The sequence below is a fragment of the Pezoporus wallicus genome, unplaced genomic scaffold, assembly GCF_028554395.1.
Source record: "Pezoporus wallicus isolate ANWC-B61680 ecotype Strahan unplaced genomic scaffold, APGP_CSIRO_Pwel_v1 contig_8716, whole genome shotgun sequence".
NCBI lineage: Eukaryota > Metazoa > Chordata > Aves > Psittaciformes > Psittacidae > Pezoporus > Pezoporus wallicus.
In genome coordinates, this window is record NW_026636401.1 from 25,978 (window position 1) to 42,230 (window position 16,253).

General features: G+C 52.2%; 1 protein-coding gene and 1 pseudogene across 1 annotated transcript; both read left to right on the top strand.

The window, feature by feature from the left end:
* The first annotated feature begins 2,387 nt into the window (after nucleotides 1-2,387).
* LOC130594375 (olfactory receptor 14A16-like) lies at nucleotides 2,388-4,108 on the top strand (annotated as a pseudogene).
* Nucleotides 4,109-11,378: 7,270 nt separating this feature from the next.
* On the top strand, nucleotides 11,379-15,641 carry LOC130594386 (coiled-coil domain-containing protein 183-like). Its single transcript, XM_057400237.1, has 12 exons — nucleotides 11,379-11,607; nucleotides 11,982-12,143; nucleotides 12,267-12,375; nucleotides 12,526-12,647; nucleotides 13,048-13,176; nucleotides 13,317-13,377; nucleotides 13,458-13,558; nucleotides 13,642-13,871; nucleotides 14,193-14,352; nucleotides 14,491-14,610; nucleotides 14,859-15,117; nucleotides 15,532-15,641. The coding sequence occupies exons 1-12, from the start codon at nucleotides 11,503-11,505 to the stop codon at nucleotides 15,639-15,641; spliced, it is 1,668 nt and encodes a 555-aa protein (XP_057256220.1). The 5' UTR covers nucleotides 11,379-11,502.
* The last annotated feature ends 612 nt before the right edge of the window (nucleotides 15,642-16,253 follow it).

Sequence of the window (16,253 nt, forward strand, 5' to 3'; positions counted from 1 at the left end):
CTCTGATTAGGATATCATCTATATAATGGTACAATTTCACCTTCTGAGGAAGTGAGACCTCCTGTGGGTTTGTGGTATTCATGGGAGGGAGCTGAGTCCCCTTCCAGCCCCAGGGCTACAATCCCAGGATGAGATGCCTCAGCTAACCGGGCTGAATCCCTTCACTCAGCAGGGGTAAAGGAGATCCCAGCCTGGCCTGGGCTGGCTGGCCTGTCTGATGACGGGGCAAGAAACAGGCTGCCCACAGGTGTTGATGTGTCACCATCCCTGGAGGTATATAAAAGACCTCTCAGGTATATAAAAAGACCTTTTATATACCTGGAGGTATTTAAAAGACATGTAGGTGTGGCACTTACAGGCATGGCTCAGTGGTGGACTTGACAGTGTTTGGCTATTGGTTGGATCTGATGTTCTTAAGGGTCTTTTCCAATCTAAATGATTCTGTAATTCTAAGAAAAGCTGATGTTGAGACCAAACTCTCTCATCACAGAAATGACACTGCAGGAAGGCAATGTGTGCCCAGCTGAGGGAGGGAACATCAGTGCTTGCTGCAAGCTGTTTCCCATGCGGTTCCCCTGGAGCCCCAGGGAGCCCTGGAGGGAGCCCAGTGGGGCAAAGGCAGAGTCACCTTGGGCTGGGCCTCTGCTGCTGATTTGGGCAGGGCTCCTGGGACGCAGATAGATGTTGGCAAGCGGGTAGCACGGCAGAGAGGCAGCTCTGCCCAGGAGCAGGGCTGGGTCACTGCCTGCAGGCACCCAGGGAAGGCTTGCGAGCCTCAGAGAGCTTAAAGGCACTTGGCAGTGGAGGATGCTCAGAGCTCCCTGCAGGAGAAACCTTCCCAGCCCTGTGCACGGTAAGGCTCTGGGTGCCGGGCAATGCAGCTGCAGCTCCTGGAGGGATCTCCTCAAGCTGCTGCCTCGGACAGTCATTGGGATATGTCAGGAGGGCTCTTGGTTTCTCTGTTTAGGTAAGGAGGAGGATGTGCTGCAGAGCAGGGCTTCCCTCTGCACCATGCAAGGGACAGGACAAGGCAGGTCCCTTGTCCTGGGGTTGGCTGCAGGGTGTGAATGTGGGTGTGCAGCCAGGGGTGCCCAGCGCTGTCCTTGAGAGCAGGGGCTGTGTGCAGGGGCAGGGACTTTGCTGCCTGCCAGGGTCAGCACTCAGCCTGCCCAGGAGCTTCCCATGGAGCTCGGGTGGGGGAACTGAGGGGAAAGGAGTAACCCCTGGCAGGGAAGGGAAGTGCTGGGGGGGTGACGCTGCTCCAATCTCCATTCACTCTGAGCAGTTCTTCAGAGGGTCCTTCTGAAAGACACTGAGGCAGCATTTACCTGATAGGGAAGGATCCTGAGCTTTGATGTTTTTCACTCTTGGTAGTCAGGTTGGGCAGTGGGAGCTGGGAATTTACTTCTCTGCTTTGAAGAAGGCATGGAGAGTCTTGTGAGGACTTGTTTGAGCTGCTCCTGAGCCCCTGCACAGGCAGAGATGCCCCTGGGCAGAGTGCTGCTGCTGGGAGGGGTGTGCAGGGCAGAGCTGAGCACACAGCCCATGGGATGGGCTCCGGGAGCACTGAGAGGGAGGAGAGCTGGGCACAGAGCAGCAGCTCCTGGCATGGACAGCTCCAGGCAGCAGAGACATGGGCCGGGAGTGGGGGGAAAGTGCAGCCCAGCCTGGGGAGGGTGCGTTCAGGCAGCTCGCTTGGTGTCTGGCGCTGGAGGTGGCTGCTGGCCATGCTCTGCTGGGCACAATCCTTTGCTTCTCCCCATGAGAGCTCCATGATCTGCCCTTTGAAACCGTGCTCCCCTGCTCTCAGCGCAGGACAGATGTTTGCGGGGGTTCTTAAGAAAAATTTGTGTGTGAAGGCATCTTACAGGCAGTGCAAGTGTAAGCAGAGGACAAATAGGAAAGGCCTGATAGACACTGCAGCTCTCCTGGCTCTGCACTAAGCTGTAAAGAGCTGAGAACTTCTCCCTGCGTCAATACTCTTCAGTTTTTCAGTCATACAAAGAATGGTTTATACCCCAAATAAAAACCCTCAGCAGTGTTATGCCAGTAAATAAATAACACAGTCAAAATGATTCTGAGGCCATGCTGAGCCTGTCTTGTGCAGCCCAAACTCACCCGAGTCATGAGTGCTAGTACTGAACTTTACAATCAATTCAGATTTCAGACATCCCTTCTGAATATCAGAGCCGGAGAAAGCACTGCTTCATAGCAAAGCTAACTCCATGGCAGCACATGGGCAGAGGTCCTGCTCCTCACAGCACCCTCAGCCAGCACAAACCAGAGAAAGGAAATGCATTTCAGTTGGGGGCATTTCTATGAGAAATGCAGTGGATTTGCTCAGAGGAGTCTGTCGTAGTTTTCGCCTGTCCTTTTCTTGTTTGAACAGTCACCATGCCCAGAGGCATCAGATGTCCAATGGCAGCTCCATCACCCAGCTCCTCCTGCCATTCGCAGACACGCAGGAGCTGCAGCTCTGCCACTTCTGACTCTTCCTGGGCATCTCGCTGCCTGTGCTCCTGGGCAATGGCCTCATCATCACTAGCACAGCCTGCAACCAGCACCTCCACACCCCCAGGTACTTCTTCCTCCTCAGCCTCTCCCTGCTGGACCTGGGCTGCATCTCCACCACTGTCCTCAAATCCATGGCCAATTCCCTCTGGGACACCAGGGCCATCTCCTACACAGCTTGTGCGGCACAGGCCTTTGTCTTTCTCTTATTCATTTCAGCAGAGTATTTTCTCCTCACTGTCACATCCTACAATGGCTACCTAGTCATCTGCAAGCCCCTGCACTATGGGACCCTCCTGGGCAGCAGAGTTTGTGTCCACCTGGCAGCAGCTGCCTGGGGCACTGGGTTTCTCAATGCTCTGCTGCACACAGCCAAGACATTTTCACTGCCCCTGTGCCGAGGCAATGCTGTGGAGCAGTTCTTCTGTGAAATCCCCCAGATCCTCAAGCTCTCCTGCTCACACTCCTACCTCAGGGAAGTCGGGCTTCTTATGGTTGGTGTCTGTTTATCATGTGGATGGTTTGTGTTCATTGTGGGGTCCTGTGTGCAGATCTTCATGGCTGTGCTGAGGATCCCCTCTGAGCAGGGATGCCACAAAGCTTTTTCCATGTGCCTCCCTGTCGTGGTTTAAGCTCAGCCGTAAATCATGCAGTTGCTCTCTCACTTCCCCCCCATTTCCTTCCCCCACTCCTGGAGGGATGGGGAGGAGAATCAAAAGAATGTAACTCCCACGGGTTGAGATAAGAACAGTCCAGTAACTCAGATATAACACAAACCACTACTACTACCACCAAGAATAATAATGATAAGGGAAATAACAAGGGAAGAGAATACAATACCACCCGCCGACCAATAATACCCAGCCTGACTGAGCAGTGAACTAACCCTTCTGGGTAATTGTACCCAGTTCTACATCCTGGGCATGACGTGGTGTGGTACGGAATACCTCTATGGCTAGTTTGGGTCAGGTGTCCTATCTCTGCTTCCTGCCGGCTTTCCCTCCTCCCTGGCAGAGCATGAGACTCAGAAAGTCCTTGGTCAGACAAAACATTTGAGCAGTAACTAAAAACATCAGTGTTATCAGTGCTGTTCCCAGGCCAAAAGTGAAAAAACCACAGCACTGTGCCAGCTACTAAGAAGGAGAAAAATATGACTGCTACTGCTGGACCCAGAACACTCCCTCACCTGCCCGTGCTTTCCCTGCTTGTCAGCACTGGTATCTTTGCCTACCTGAAGCCCCGCACCATCTCCTCCCCATCCCTGGATCAGGTGGTGTCAGTGCTGTACTTGGTGGTGCCTCCAGTATTGAACCCCCTCATCTACAGCCTGAGGAACAAGGAGCTCAAAGGTGCTGTGAAGAAGCTGGTGACTGGATGTGTTTCAGCAGTCATACATTGTTTGCTGTCCTCTGCAAAGGGCTCCCAGTGTAGGTTCTGACAGGCCACATCTGTCTTTGCTGCTTTACATTTGTTTTCCTGTTTCAATTTGTGATGTTGTTGTCTTCATAGAAATGTCAGTTTTCATCTCCTCCCACTTAAGTAGCCACTTGTGTTGTGTGACGCACAGACTTTGTGTCAGTGGTGGTCTCTCACTTTATTTAAGGCAAATAAATGATCCTGCAGCAACACCTTTTCTGTGATATATCATCACATGGCAGGAATGAAGGGGAATGAAAACAGCTTTCTGGCTGCTCCAGCTCTGGGATGGCTGCTCTGATGGCTTCCTGGAGCAGGAAGAGCTCTTGAGGAGCCCAAGGGCTGGAGCTCTTGTGCTGGTGTGGGGAGATGGGATGGCATGGGGAGGCTGCAGACCTCTCAGGGTGTCCTGGGCAGCAGAGCAGGGGACTCCCCTGCAATGGCACAGGCTGGGGATGCCTGGCTGGGAGCAGCCCATGGGAAAGGTATGGGGGGTGATTTGGAGAAAACTCCAGGAACTCACCAACAAAGTTTTAAGTTGACAAGCAGGTATTCTTTATTGCGGTACCGGGAGACACAGGGGATAGCTCCGCCAAGCGTGTCTCCCCCAGGCATCAACCAGGCTGTGATTATCTTGTCCTTAAACATACATATTCATTAGATTACATACATTACATCATACTTCTTAGACAATGCCTCCTGTATGCATATGTGGTAGTGGGCTTTCGGACCCCGGGTGGTTATTTCTTCATCACTTTGTTTTAGGATCATTGTCATATCAGTAACCACCAGGTGGTTCTGGCAAAGCTTATCTTAGTAATTTTGTTTTCTCTATAGTTGCTAACAAAGCCTAACGTTCTTGAGGTTACATATTTACAACCCTATTCTTCAATCAATCCCATTCTTCAATGCACCCTATTCTTCAATCAACCCCACTCTTCACTGGGCAGGAGCTGGACAGGAGGCAGAGTGTGCCCTGGCAGCAAGGGAGGACAGCAGCATCGTGGGCTGTATGAGCAGGAGCACAGCAGGAGAACAAGGGAAAGGATGCTCTGGGATACTCCATCCAGGTTTCAGATCCCCAGTTCAGGAAGGCCATTGGCAAGCAGGAGTAGGTTTAGCAACTGGCCCTCAGGGAGAGGCTGGGGGAACTGGGCTTGTCCAGCCTGGAAAAGTGAAGGCTGATGGGGACCTGAGATCTTGGGAAGGGAAGGCTGTTGGGGACTGGCTGCCTGTACCGGCAAGGAGGACATGGAGAATACAGAGCCAGGCTCCTCACCATGGTGCCTGGTGGGAGGACAAAAGGCAGTGGGGGATAGTGACAGAGGAGAGGTTCAGCCAGGACAGAAGGAAACCTTGCTCCCATCGGCTCAGGCAAGTGCTGCATCAGGTCACCCAGAGAGGCTGTGCAGTCTCTGGCCTTGGGGATTTCCAACTCGGACTGAATCAAGCCTTGAAGCACATGTTCTGACCTTGCTCCTGATGCATTAGACTTGAGACCTCCTGCAGTCCCTTCCAACCACTGTTCTCTTATGATCCTACAGTGATGGGCTTATGAAGGGCCACAAAGATGCTCTTGATGCGCAGATTGACTCCACAACTCGTTGAAGTTGTAAAGTAGGTATGCTTTTATTCAGTGCTGAGGTGCATGGGGGATAACCCCTCCAAAAGCATGCTCACCTCAGCGTTGCTTCCCTTTTACATTTATCCTCTAAAGTTATACATATGCATGACCTTGCACAACATGCCTATACATACTCATGTCCTATTCCCACCTCGTATTATAATGAGCTAAGAAGTCCTTTGTGCATGCACAGTGCCTCCTATGGTCGTGAGCGAGGGTCTCGAGATGAAGTAAATGAGTCTTCCTCGAGCCTGAACTTTTCACCTCTGGTTGTTACACATGGTGCCTGGAGGCTTGGTCTTTGTCCAAAGCACAGAGCCAATTTCAGCCGGCCTAGGCATCCAAAGGACTGGAATCAAGTCATGGTCCCTATTTCTTAACAATAGCTATGTCCTTATCTAGTTCTAGCGTACATGGAGGTGTCCAAAGGACGGGAATCAAGACACAGTCTCTACTTCTTGACAGTAGCTATGTCCTTATATCTTGTCCTAGCATAATCATGAGTGAGTGTTATAAAAGCCTAATATCGCCAATCTGTTTTAATTGATTTTTATTGTAATTAATATCAGGAGGCAATAAGCAAGCAGCGCTGGGTGCGCCGGGGAGTCTCCACTCCACCCAAGAAGCACGAAGGGGAACTTCTGGGGTTAATCTCTTATACTTTTTGGTCTTGGGTTTCAGCCAATCCTGTTGTCTTCTTTTCCCAGGCTTCTCCACCTGTTGCTGGGGTCTTGTCTCTGGGTGAAGAAATACTATGTCTATCACAAGTCTGACCGCCATCTTAGCTACCATAAATTCCACTCCTTATGTGTTTATCTGCTCAGCGCACAGATTTCACAACATTCTGTAACAGGACATATCTCTAAGTTACCTACTCCCCCCCCCCCCCCTTTTCTAAGAACATTCATGCAATTTAAACAATGAACAAAATATTTCTTTGCACAATATTGCGATTGATCCAGGGGAATTATTCCCTTGTTTCTTCTTCCTCCTCACTGTGCTATTGACAGGGACACTTATAACCTTTGCACATAGCACAGTGATCACAAGAGATTCCATCTCCCCACAAAGTACAATGATCAGTAGGACCCCTGAGTTGCTGACACGAATCACCCTGATGTAACTCACAGTGAGCAACGATATTGTTAAGCAGGCGTCCTGATCTATCCCCTTGTACCCTGCAAGTAGGATAAGCATGAGCAAGCAGTAACATTGTTAAGCAAGTGGCTCAATCCTAACCCCCTGTACATTTGTTAACCCTTTGCATCATTCTGAGAGCTGGAGCTCATCTCCAATGAAGACAGGTTGAGACATGTGGGTGTTCACAGTATCACAGTATCACAGTATGCCTTCTACTTACCAGTTAGTTTAACTGCACCCCATTTTGGACATCTGCTAGTCCCAGATACTCCCCATGGCCACATCCTGTTTTTCTATCCTGTTTTTCTTATTTTGTACTAAGGTCATAAGGACCTAAAGCTATGCCAACTACAAGGGTTTACCTTATACAGGAATTCTCAGGATGTTCTCTAGCAGCACTCTACTTTTTTTCTCTGTGAATCATGCACCTCAGTTATTTTCCATTGCTGCTTTTACAAAGCCATCAAACTTAACATTACTTAAAATTGATCCTACTTATTTACAAAGGTCCATATTTCATTTTGTGCCTCTTTGTCTTGGGGATCATCTGCCTGGGCTGTTCCTGCTGCTCACTGACACTCAGCCCTTCGCCTCCTGAGGAGTGCTGCTAAAGCTGATGTGAGTATTGTACTCTGCTTTTACTTTTCACTGCACCGAGGGCAGCTTTAGCACAGGTATGCATCTAGATGTGTATACAGCCATCTAGCTCCATCTCAGTGTGTTGTGTTAGGTTAGATATTTAATTGCAAGTGCATGTATATTAGCTTCAGTGATCAAGTGCTGTTAGAAATCCTGTGATTCAGTTTAAAAATGCAAACTGCTGCTAGCTGACATTTGTGAACCTTTACATGAATACCAGGACTGAGACTAAGGTGGAATCCAGCAGCACCCAGACTGCTCTTGGAGAGGGAGTTTAGAAAGTAAAAGGGTCCAGTCTGAACCTCGTGACTCAACGAGACGGTCTCCCTTATTCCTTTGTATTTGCAATTTCTATACACATGGTTTCAGTTCAATGCTGTATAAATCACTTGAGTCCAGTCCTGTATAAATTATTCCAATCCTGACACAATCTCTTTTTGTAGGTGGTGGAGTGGGGACTTGTGGATGGATTTTTAGTAAAGAATGCCCTCATTCCTGATACACGGGTAGACTCCACAACTCGTTAAAGTTGTAAAGTAGGTATGCTTTTTATTCAGTGCTGAGACGCACAGGGGTAATTCCTCAAAGTCATGCGTACCTCAGTGTTGTTTCTCTCTACATTTATTCTCTAAAGTTATATGTATTCATAAGGTTGCACAATACGCCTATACATATTCATGTCCTATCCCCGCTTTGTATTATAATGAGTTAGAAGGTCCTTTTCTCCTGTGCAGTGCCCCCTCTGGTCATGGGCAGGTCCTCAAGATGAAGTAACTGAGTCTTCCTCCTGTGGGGAGGGGTCTTCAAGATGAAGTAAATGAGTCTCCCCCTTCTTGAACTTTTCACCTTTTAGTCTTCATGTAGGGCCTTAGGGTTCAGTGGGTGTCCCAGCCATAAACCACCTGCTTCTCCCCCTTCAGGTGTCTGCTTTTCCTTATCAACAGCTGCTTATCAGTAGAATCAGTCTGCTTTTCCTTGTCAATAGAACCAGGTGTCTGCTTTTCCTTGTCAATGGTTAGTGCCTTTGTTCTGCTTAGTAGGCATGATAGGTACAGACAATACTTTTATTTAAGCAGGCAAATTCCTCTAACCCCCCTTGTACAACCCCCCTGTACAACCCCCCTATACATTGGTTAACCCTGTATCAATCCCCCCTTTTTTCTATAAAATGAGTAAATTCTTTTACTATATTATTTATGACAGAGCTATCCACGTTCCTTCTATGGATTTATGGAGTGATTTTGATATACACTATATTATGCAAGGTACAATCATTAAAATGAGTAGTCCTATAGTTAAGATTAGAAGGCCTTGTTGAAGTGTTTCTCTGAACCATCCAGTAAGTCCTAGGTTATTTAGCCAGTCATCCATTCCACCTCCAACAATTCTAAGCTCTTGCATATTTTCCTGCAATTTTCGCAGCTTAGCATGAATTGACTCAGAATAGTCAGATAAGTTCATGCAGCACATACTTTCAAAATCCCCACAACCATCCTGCAACCTCCGGGGGCTTGTGAGCTTCTAGTTGGAAAGGCTTCTGGCCAATCTGAAAAGGTGCCTGTTAGTACCAACAAATGTCTATTATGCCCCCTTTTTCTGTCCTTTTGAAAATTCTCCTGCAACATTTTATATACTGCCATTGCCATCTAGATTCTTTTTGAAATAGTTTCCTGTTTCTACTTGATAGTTAAATTTCATTTCTTTTTTCCAATCTCCATAATTTATCATAGATCATTTACAATTTCAGGAAGAAAATTTTGTTATACCACAAGTAATCAATACTGAAACAATTAATATTAATCAGGTATAAGTATTGGTCCCAAGCTGGTATGTCAATTATCACATAAATCCAAGCTACGACTGATACAATTTCATATGTGAAGGTCCTGAAGGTTCAATCCGCCATGTCTTCTCTGGTTCTGGTGCTTTCTTCATTTTTGAAGAAAGGTTGTTCCATTATCTGGTGAAGTCCGCTCCACTTCTCCTGTAGACAATCTCCTGAAAAATTCTTAACATAAACCCAGTCTCTGGATCTAAAAGGGTGAGTCAGATAACCGATGCCTCTCGCTCTTGTCCCCAGTATTCTCTTATTTCCTCTAATTACTTTCCCAGATTGATCAGAAACTCTAGGAGAGAACCTTCTCCCACTTCCAGAAGACTTTCTCCTTTGACCTGGGACTGATATGGTCTTCCATATAAAATTTTACATGGGATAGCCTCTTCTTTCGACCGAGGTTTAGATCAAATTCTCAATAGAGCCAGTGGTAAACCTTGGTATCAACATATGTTACTAATCTGTTGTTTGATCACCTTTTCTACTTCCCCCTGGCCTGAGGCCTATACGGAATATGTAGTTGCCAATCAAACTCTAATTTTGGCTAATTTCTTGTAACTATTTTGCACTGAAGGGCGAGCCTCGGTCGGAAGAAATTGTCTCTGGTACTCCAAAACAAGGTATACTGTTTAACAATGTTCCAATTACTTGTCTTTCATTATTTATTCTACAAGGGAATGCTTCTGGCCGCCCTAAGAAAGTATTTGTTAACACCAACAGATATTGGTCTCGGTAATTCAGAAAAATTCATTTGCCAGTGCTGTCAGTTGTACCAATTTGATTTCTATTTTCTTGAGACAGAGCTGATATTGTCACTAATTGAACTATGATACATAGATTCCTTCCTGCAATTTGTTCATCTAAGTATTTATACAAAGACTTGCTACCTCAATGAGTTTTATTATGTTCCTTCTGAACTAGCGTCCAGAGTTGGTTAGGGGATTATAATTCTCCCATCAGGTATCTGAACCCAATCTTCTTTGTTTTCCTCTCCTTTGAGATCTCCAATCAATTTTCTATCCTCCTTTGAATATCTAGGTTCAGACAAGAGAAAACTGGGGACAATGGGGTTTCTGTAGATCCTGCACTCTTGACAGTAGTGCTTTAAGCTGTGTTGCAGAGGGGAGGATTTTCTGCTTGCTAAGAGCTTGGGCACAAGTATGCCTCCGTGGTGTCAAAGGCGGTTAGTGTTCTTGATGGGTATGCAAGAAGGGTGACCCTGCTCCTCCATGCACAGGAAAGGACTGTGTCCTGCAGCCAGCATGGTTTCCTTGTTCCCATTTCAGTGCAGAGCAATTTCTAGGCAGGAAATGCTGGAAAAAATCCTGGGGGAAGGACTGAGACATGTTCACCTTGCCTATGACTCCAGCTTCTTACCAAGACCAGGTCCCTTTCAGCATGCAGGGGGAGATGGATCCTACCCACTCACTACATCTCTGTCTCACCTGCTCACCAAGACTTCACAGCTTCAAGGAGCTTGATGGTATTGACCAACAAACAACTGTATGTGCTTGCATTTCATGTCCCGTTTGTAGGTGAGCAAGAGCATATGGTGAGCACCCAAATAAATATCAGTATTGAGAGCTGGTTGGTTCTTGCCCGTGTCAACAGGAGCGTAACTCCCTGCGCGGCTGTTTCCTGACCAATGAGCTGACCTTTCCAAAGGGACATGTCCAGGCAGCAAGAGGCTGCTCTTGCTCCGTTGCTGTGGTTACGGCCCGGCAACAGTTCCCAGGGCGTAGGGAGCTCAGCTCCATGTTGTGGTTACAGCCCTGCGACAATTATGAGGACGTAGGTTGCTCAGCTCCGTTGGCTTGGCCACAGCTCTGTGACCCTTGCAGCGGGCAGTAGAACTGCAGTGGCTGCTGCGTACACAGCGGGGCTGGAGAGCCGAGGCAGGAGCAGCGGCATCATGCTGGGCCAGAAGACGAACCTCAGCAAGCGCATCCGTGAGATGCGTGCCAGCATAGCCTTGCAAGGTGCTGCCCCGTTGGCTTTGCGTTATGGGCTGGGCCAAGTAGGGGGCTTTTGGTCCCCGCATCATCCTGCATGGTACCAACAGCTCCTCAATGTCCTGCAGGGCAAGCAAGGAACTTGTACAGCAAGCCACAGGAAGAGAAGTTCACGCAGAACCTGGAGCGGCTGCCCCAGCTGCGAGAGGCGGTGCAGGAGGATATCTATGTCCTGGGCCTTGCCCGCAAGGTACCGGCAGGTCCCATTTGCTGCCTCCGTGACTGTGACTCTGCTGGACGTGCAGAGCTAGCTTCTCCACTGGTCCTGTCCAGGAGCAGGGAGTGCAGGGCAGCAGGAGGCTGGGACCATCCCCAGGCTGGCAGTGATGTGTTCTCTGCCCTTCTTCTGCCCACAGCATGAGCTCACCATCGCTGAGGCTTGCGGAGCGGAGCAGCCCTTGGGCATTGCTTTGGCCAGTAAGCCGTTGGAGGTAATAGCAGAGTCCAGCGGGGCCAGGCTGCTGGCAGTGGGCTGGGGTTCAGGGGATGCTCAGAAGGAGCGGTTGGAGGGAACAGGCAGCTGGTGCCAGCACCACGACAGCCCCGCAGGGCTGGTGCAGTGAGACACGGGGCGTCCATGAGCGGTCCCGTGGGACCCTTTGCACTGCAGGACCCATCAGTGTCCTCCCCTAGCTCCCTGAGCAGGTCCTTTGCCCCAGCAGAGCTCCTGTCCCGCCAAGGGAGCGAGCAGGTCCCAGCATCCCCAGCTCTACCTTGGCAATGAGTTTTGCAGGCAGGACCCCTTCTCCCGTGGGCGCCCAGCGAGCCCTGCCTCCAGCCTGGCAAATGCTCACATCCCATGCAGGTGGCCCAGGAGAAGCTCCGGGCTGAAGTCTGTCGCCAGGTGAACACATGCAACATGCTGCTGTACCAGGTGGAGCAGCGGAGCCGGGCCAAGGAGCGGCTGCAGAGGCGGCTGCAGCAGCTGCAGGATGTCCAGAGGGCCGAAAAGCAGCAGCAGGCACAGGTGCCAGGGCCCCTCCCTGGGGTGGCAGCACCCGTGGGGGGTTTCAGTCAACCCTGCCCCCCTGGGTGGGCACTGGTCTCAGTAGATGGGCTCACCCCTTGTCTCCAACCTTCTCTGCCCCAGGTGGTTCGTACCCTGGAGGGCAACATAGAGAAGATGCAAACAAAAGTCCGCGCTGGGCAGAAGGTGACTGCCCTGTACGTGGCGGTGCGGGATGCCCTGAGGAAGGTGAGCTCATCCTCACCGTGCCGTTGTCTCACCCGCTCCCCCTGCAAAGGCACTGAAGGGCCCAAGGGGCTGTGCTGGTGGGACACCCTCCTGCAGGAGGTCCTCCTGCTCCCCTCCACCTTCTGTCCCAGCACAGGGCACCCCTGGGACTCAGTGGGCTCTGGCTCCCCGTGGCACCTGGACCTCCTGAGTGAGACGGCCGAGCTGCAGCATAGGGAGGTGGAGGACATGGAGCTCATGGCCTCGCGTGGGCTCAGAGCTGCTCGTGGAGCCGAGGTGAGACCATCGTCCAGGGCACCTCAGGGTGCTTTCCTGCCCTCCAGAGCCCACACATGGCACCAGACGGCCGTGCTGCTGAGTCTTCCTTCCTTCAAGAAAAAGCAAGACTGAGCTTGGCTTCCCCGCAGCACCCAGATGCCTCCATAGCTCCTCCTGTGTCTGGCTCTTGGGCCGGGCTGCCCTGAGCTGGGGACAGCTGCCTGAAGCCCTGGCCACGGGGAAGGTGGCGTTCTCCATTCTCTAGCTGGCCTTGCTCACTTTCCTTCCCAGGCTGTTTACAGGGGGTAGGGGGTGGCATTTTTGATGCTGGCCATGCCAGGCTTAGAAGCTCACAGAGGTCCACTGGAGCTTTGGGAGCCACTTCTCTTCTGCTCTGCTCTTCTCTGCTCTGCTCCAGGAGCGCATGGTCAGGACGAAAACCCAGGTCCTTGCAGAGAGGGAGCTCAGGCTCCGCACCCAGGCTGCTCAGAAAGAGCCCAGAGACGGAGGCTGGCTCAAGGAAGCAAAAGAAAGGGCTCTGAAAACGGTGAGCTGGGGGGCCCCGGCACATTCAGGGTTGCCGGCATAGGGCGGGCATCAGTGCCCAGCCTGCCATGGGTGAGGGGCTGCAGGGCCAGCTCCCCCAGGCTGCCAGCAGCTCAGGGGTGACGATGAACATCCTTGCAGCAAGCCAAGCATGACCTCAGAAGGGACTTCCTGAGCCTGCCCGCAGAGGACCCAGTGGTGGGTGAGTGCCTGTCAGGGTGCAGGGGGGGGATGCAGGCGCAGCCGCAGGCATCCTTCCCTGCCACAACCTTTCCACCGCAGCTGCCAAACTGGAGGCCACCAAGTACCAGCTGCAGCGGGAGGCCTATGTGAGGGAGAAGATAGAGGAGGCCAAGGATGTGGTGCAGTGCTCCCGCCTCTGGGTAAACCTCCCCAGGAGCACGGCCCAGATCCTGTACCCTGCAGGAGTGCCCTGGGCTGAGTCCCTGTGCTCTTCCCCGGCCAGGACATCCCCATCAGGCTCCAGGCACAGCAGAAGTCCCTGCTGGAAATGGAGCAGTACCTCACAAGGTGCAAGGAGAAGAAGCAGGAGCTGGAGAAGGCAGTGAAGGAGCTGGAGATGCAGCGCGATGAGCTGAAGTTTCGCCGGCCCCCAGACACAAGCAGGTGCTGCTGGCCTCCGGACACTCATGCCAAAGGGGCCGGCACCCTTAGGGGCAGGGGGACACGTGCATGGCAGGTGTCCCAAGAGGGCAGCCCTTCCTTTGTCACCCTGCGGCTGCCCACCCCTCCCGCACTGGGAGGCTTTCTGAGCAGAGTGCTGCCCCAGCTCTGGTGCTGGCAGAGCACGCAAAGCTCCTGCGCTGGCAGCAGGAGGAGCCTTGCTCCTTGCCTGGCATGGGAAGTGGGAGCAGCAGCAGCGTGGGGTTGAGTTGCAGGCAGCATCTCTGCTCTGCGCTTGGGGGCAGGGGAGAAGCTGGGCAGCAGCTTTTGCAACAGCTTTGGGGTGTCTGCACCCCTGTGCCGTTGTATGGATGTGACCGTGGTTGGCTCCAGGGGGCTGGTGGAGGAGCTGAGGACGAGGCTGCAGCGGGAAGAGGCTCGGCTGGAACAGGGGCGAGCCCAGCTGCTGAGGAGCCAGGAGACGCTGCTGGACTTTGAAAACGCACTTGACAACCTCTTCGTCCGGCTGCGGGGCATCACCGTGCCTGGCCAGGTACCCGCCCAACGCTGGGCTGAGCAGAGCCCAGGCTCTGCTTGGTGCTGCAACGGCACCGTGGTGACACTTGGTGCAGCGACCATCACCCCAAGGGGCTCGTTCTCCCCACCAAGGCTGTTCCCTCTCTGACTCCAGGAGCATCCTGTCAAGGCCATGGCAGTGGACGAGAAGCTCCGGCAGTGTGAGCAGAAGCTGCAGTACCTGGTGCAGCGGGTGGCTGACCTGCCCCCCTCCAGCCACAGCGAGGATGATGAGGTGCACGGCGGCTCCATCCCTGCTGCGCTCTTTGGGGACCCGCACAGGCTTTCCCGGGTGGCCCGTGCCAAGCCATCCTCCCAGCTGGAGGATGGAGGTGCTCGAGGGAAGAGGCACGGAGCAGCTCAGGCCCAGGTGGCCCCGGGCTCTGTGGGGTGTTCCCTACCAGGGGCACATGGAGCTTGGGCACCCCTTTGCTTGTAACACCCGCCTCCCCTTCAGCTATGAACACAGCCTCTCTTTCACAGACTTTTGTGAAGGTCAGGCAGCTGCTGGAGGAAACCCTCATGGCCGATCCACGGAACCGGAAGGTTTCCTTGGAGGACACGGGCGTGGGGCTCCAAGGTAGGAAAGGGGACACATCCCACGGCAACTGCCCCAGCCAGCCCCTGCCTCCTGGCATTTCTGGCTGTCCTTGCCCATCTCCCACTGTCCCAGCAGAGCCCAACCCAGGAGTTGCTGCAGGCGTTGGGGCTGACCGTGCTTGGCTCCAGGCCTTTGAGCATAGTGCTGGTTTTCTGTGTGCATGTGGGAGACTGGAAGCAGATGGTGACTTGAGCGTAGAAGCATCACAGGAGCAAGGGGGGATGCTGTGGTGCAAGCGGGAGAGCCTCGTCTTCAAAATCACTTGGCTGTGAATCTTCTTCACAGCCAGGGCTTGGCTCTGCCAGTGGCCTCCTCCTGTGGGAGCTTCTGGTACCTTACCACCTTTTCTTAACAAAGCAGGACCCAGAGCTTTATGGGAAGCCCCAGCAGGGTTGAGACAGGCCATAGCAGGTCCTGCATGGGCAGTGCCTGCTGCTCTCCACGATGCCAGCAGCCCTCCAAAATGTGCCTGCCGGCTCCTCCTGGGGACACAGGCACAGCAGAGGCAGCCCCACAGACCCTCCCCAGCCCACTCCTCTCCGCTCTCTCCTCCAGACAATTTTGATTTCCCTGACAACCACAGTGGCCTTGTCCTCACCAGAGAAGCCATCAAGAAGCAAGGGCTGGACTTGATCGAAAGCAAGAAGAAAAGCAAGAGGAAGTAGCGGTTGCTCCCTGAGACCTCTGGATGCTTCAGACCATCTGTTGTACCCTTTTCCCCTTCGATGTAATAGAGCAGATGCTTTTCCTTCCTCCCATGCCTGTGGTAGAGCTGAAACAAGGGGTCTCAGGTGACTTGTCACCTAGAACACATGGGGCTCAAACTGCTGCTGCTGCACCCGGCCCTGGACAAGGCAGTGTTGGGGATGTGACAAGTGGCAAAGAGGTACAAGAGGCAGGCAGAAGATACCAATGGCAGTACATTGGTTCCTGGATTTAGAAAGAAACAATGAACCATGGGGTACCCCAGGAAAGCAGCAGCAGGTATCTTCCTGCCACAGTGACCCCTGAGCTGTATGGGGGGTCCCTGCAGTGGAGCAGGGGAGCTGAATGGGACATGGTTCTCCTGCCCCCACCACACAGAGACCATGGGGCAGGAGAACCATATTGGGGAGTGCCAATCTGGGCCTCACCCCAAATTCTGGAAAAAGAGCTGGGGCTGCATGGGGCTCTCTAGCATAGAAAAATATGGCTTTAACCTGCCAGAGGAGAGATTGAGATGAGCTCTGAGGCAGAAGCTCTTCCCTGTGAGGGTCCTGAGGCACTGCACAGGGTGC

What these genes read in the sequence shown, in the direction of transcription:
- LOC130594386 (XM_057400237.1), top strand. Translation starts at nt 11,503, where the DNA reads ATGTGTTCTCTGCCCTTCTTCTGCCCACAGCATGAGCTCACCATCGCT. An exon ending in GCCACAGCGAGGATGATGAG is followed by an intron (nt 14,611 to 14,858) that starts GTGCACGGCGGC and finishes TCTCTTTCACAG; the next exon opens with ACTTTTGTGAAGGTCAGGCA. An exon ending in GCTCCAGGCCTTTGAGCATA is followed by an intron (nt 15,118 to 15,531) that starts GTGCTGGTTTTC and finishes TCTCTCCTCCAG; the next exon opens with ACAATTTTGATTTCCCTGAC.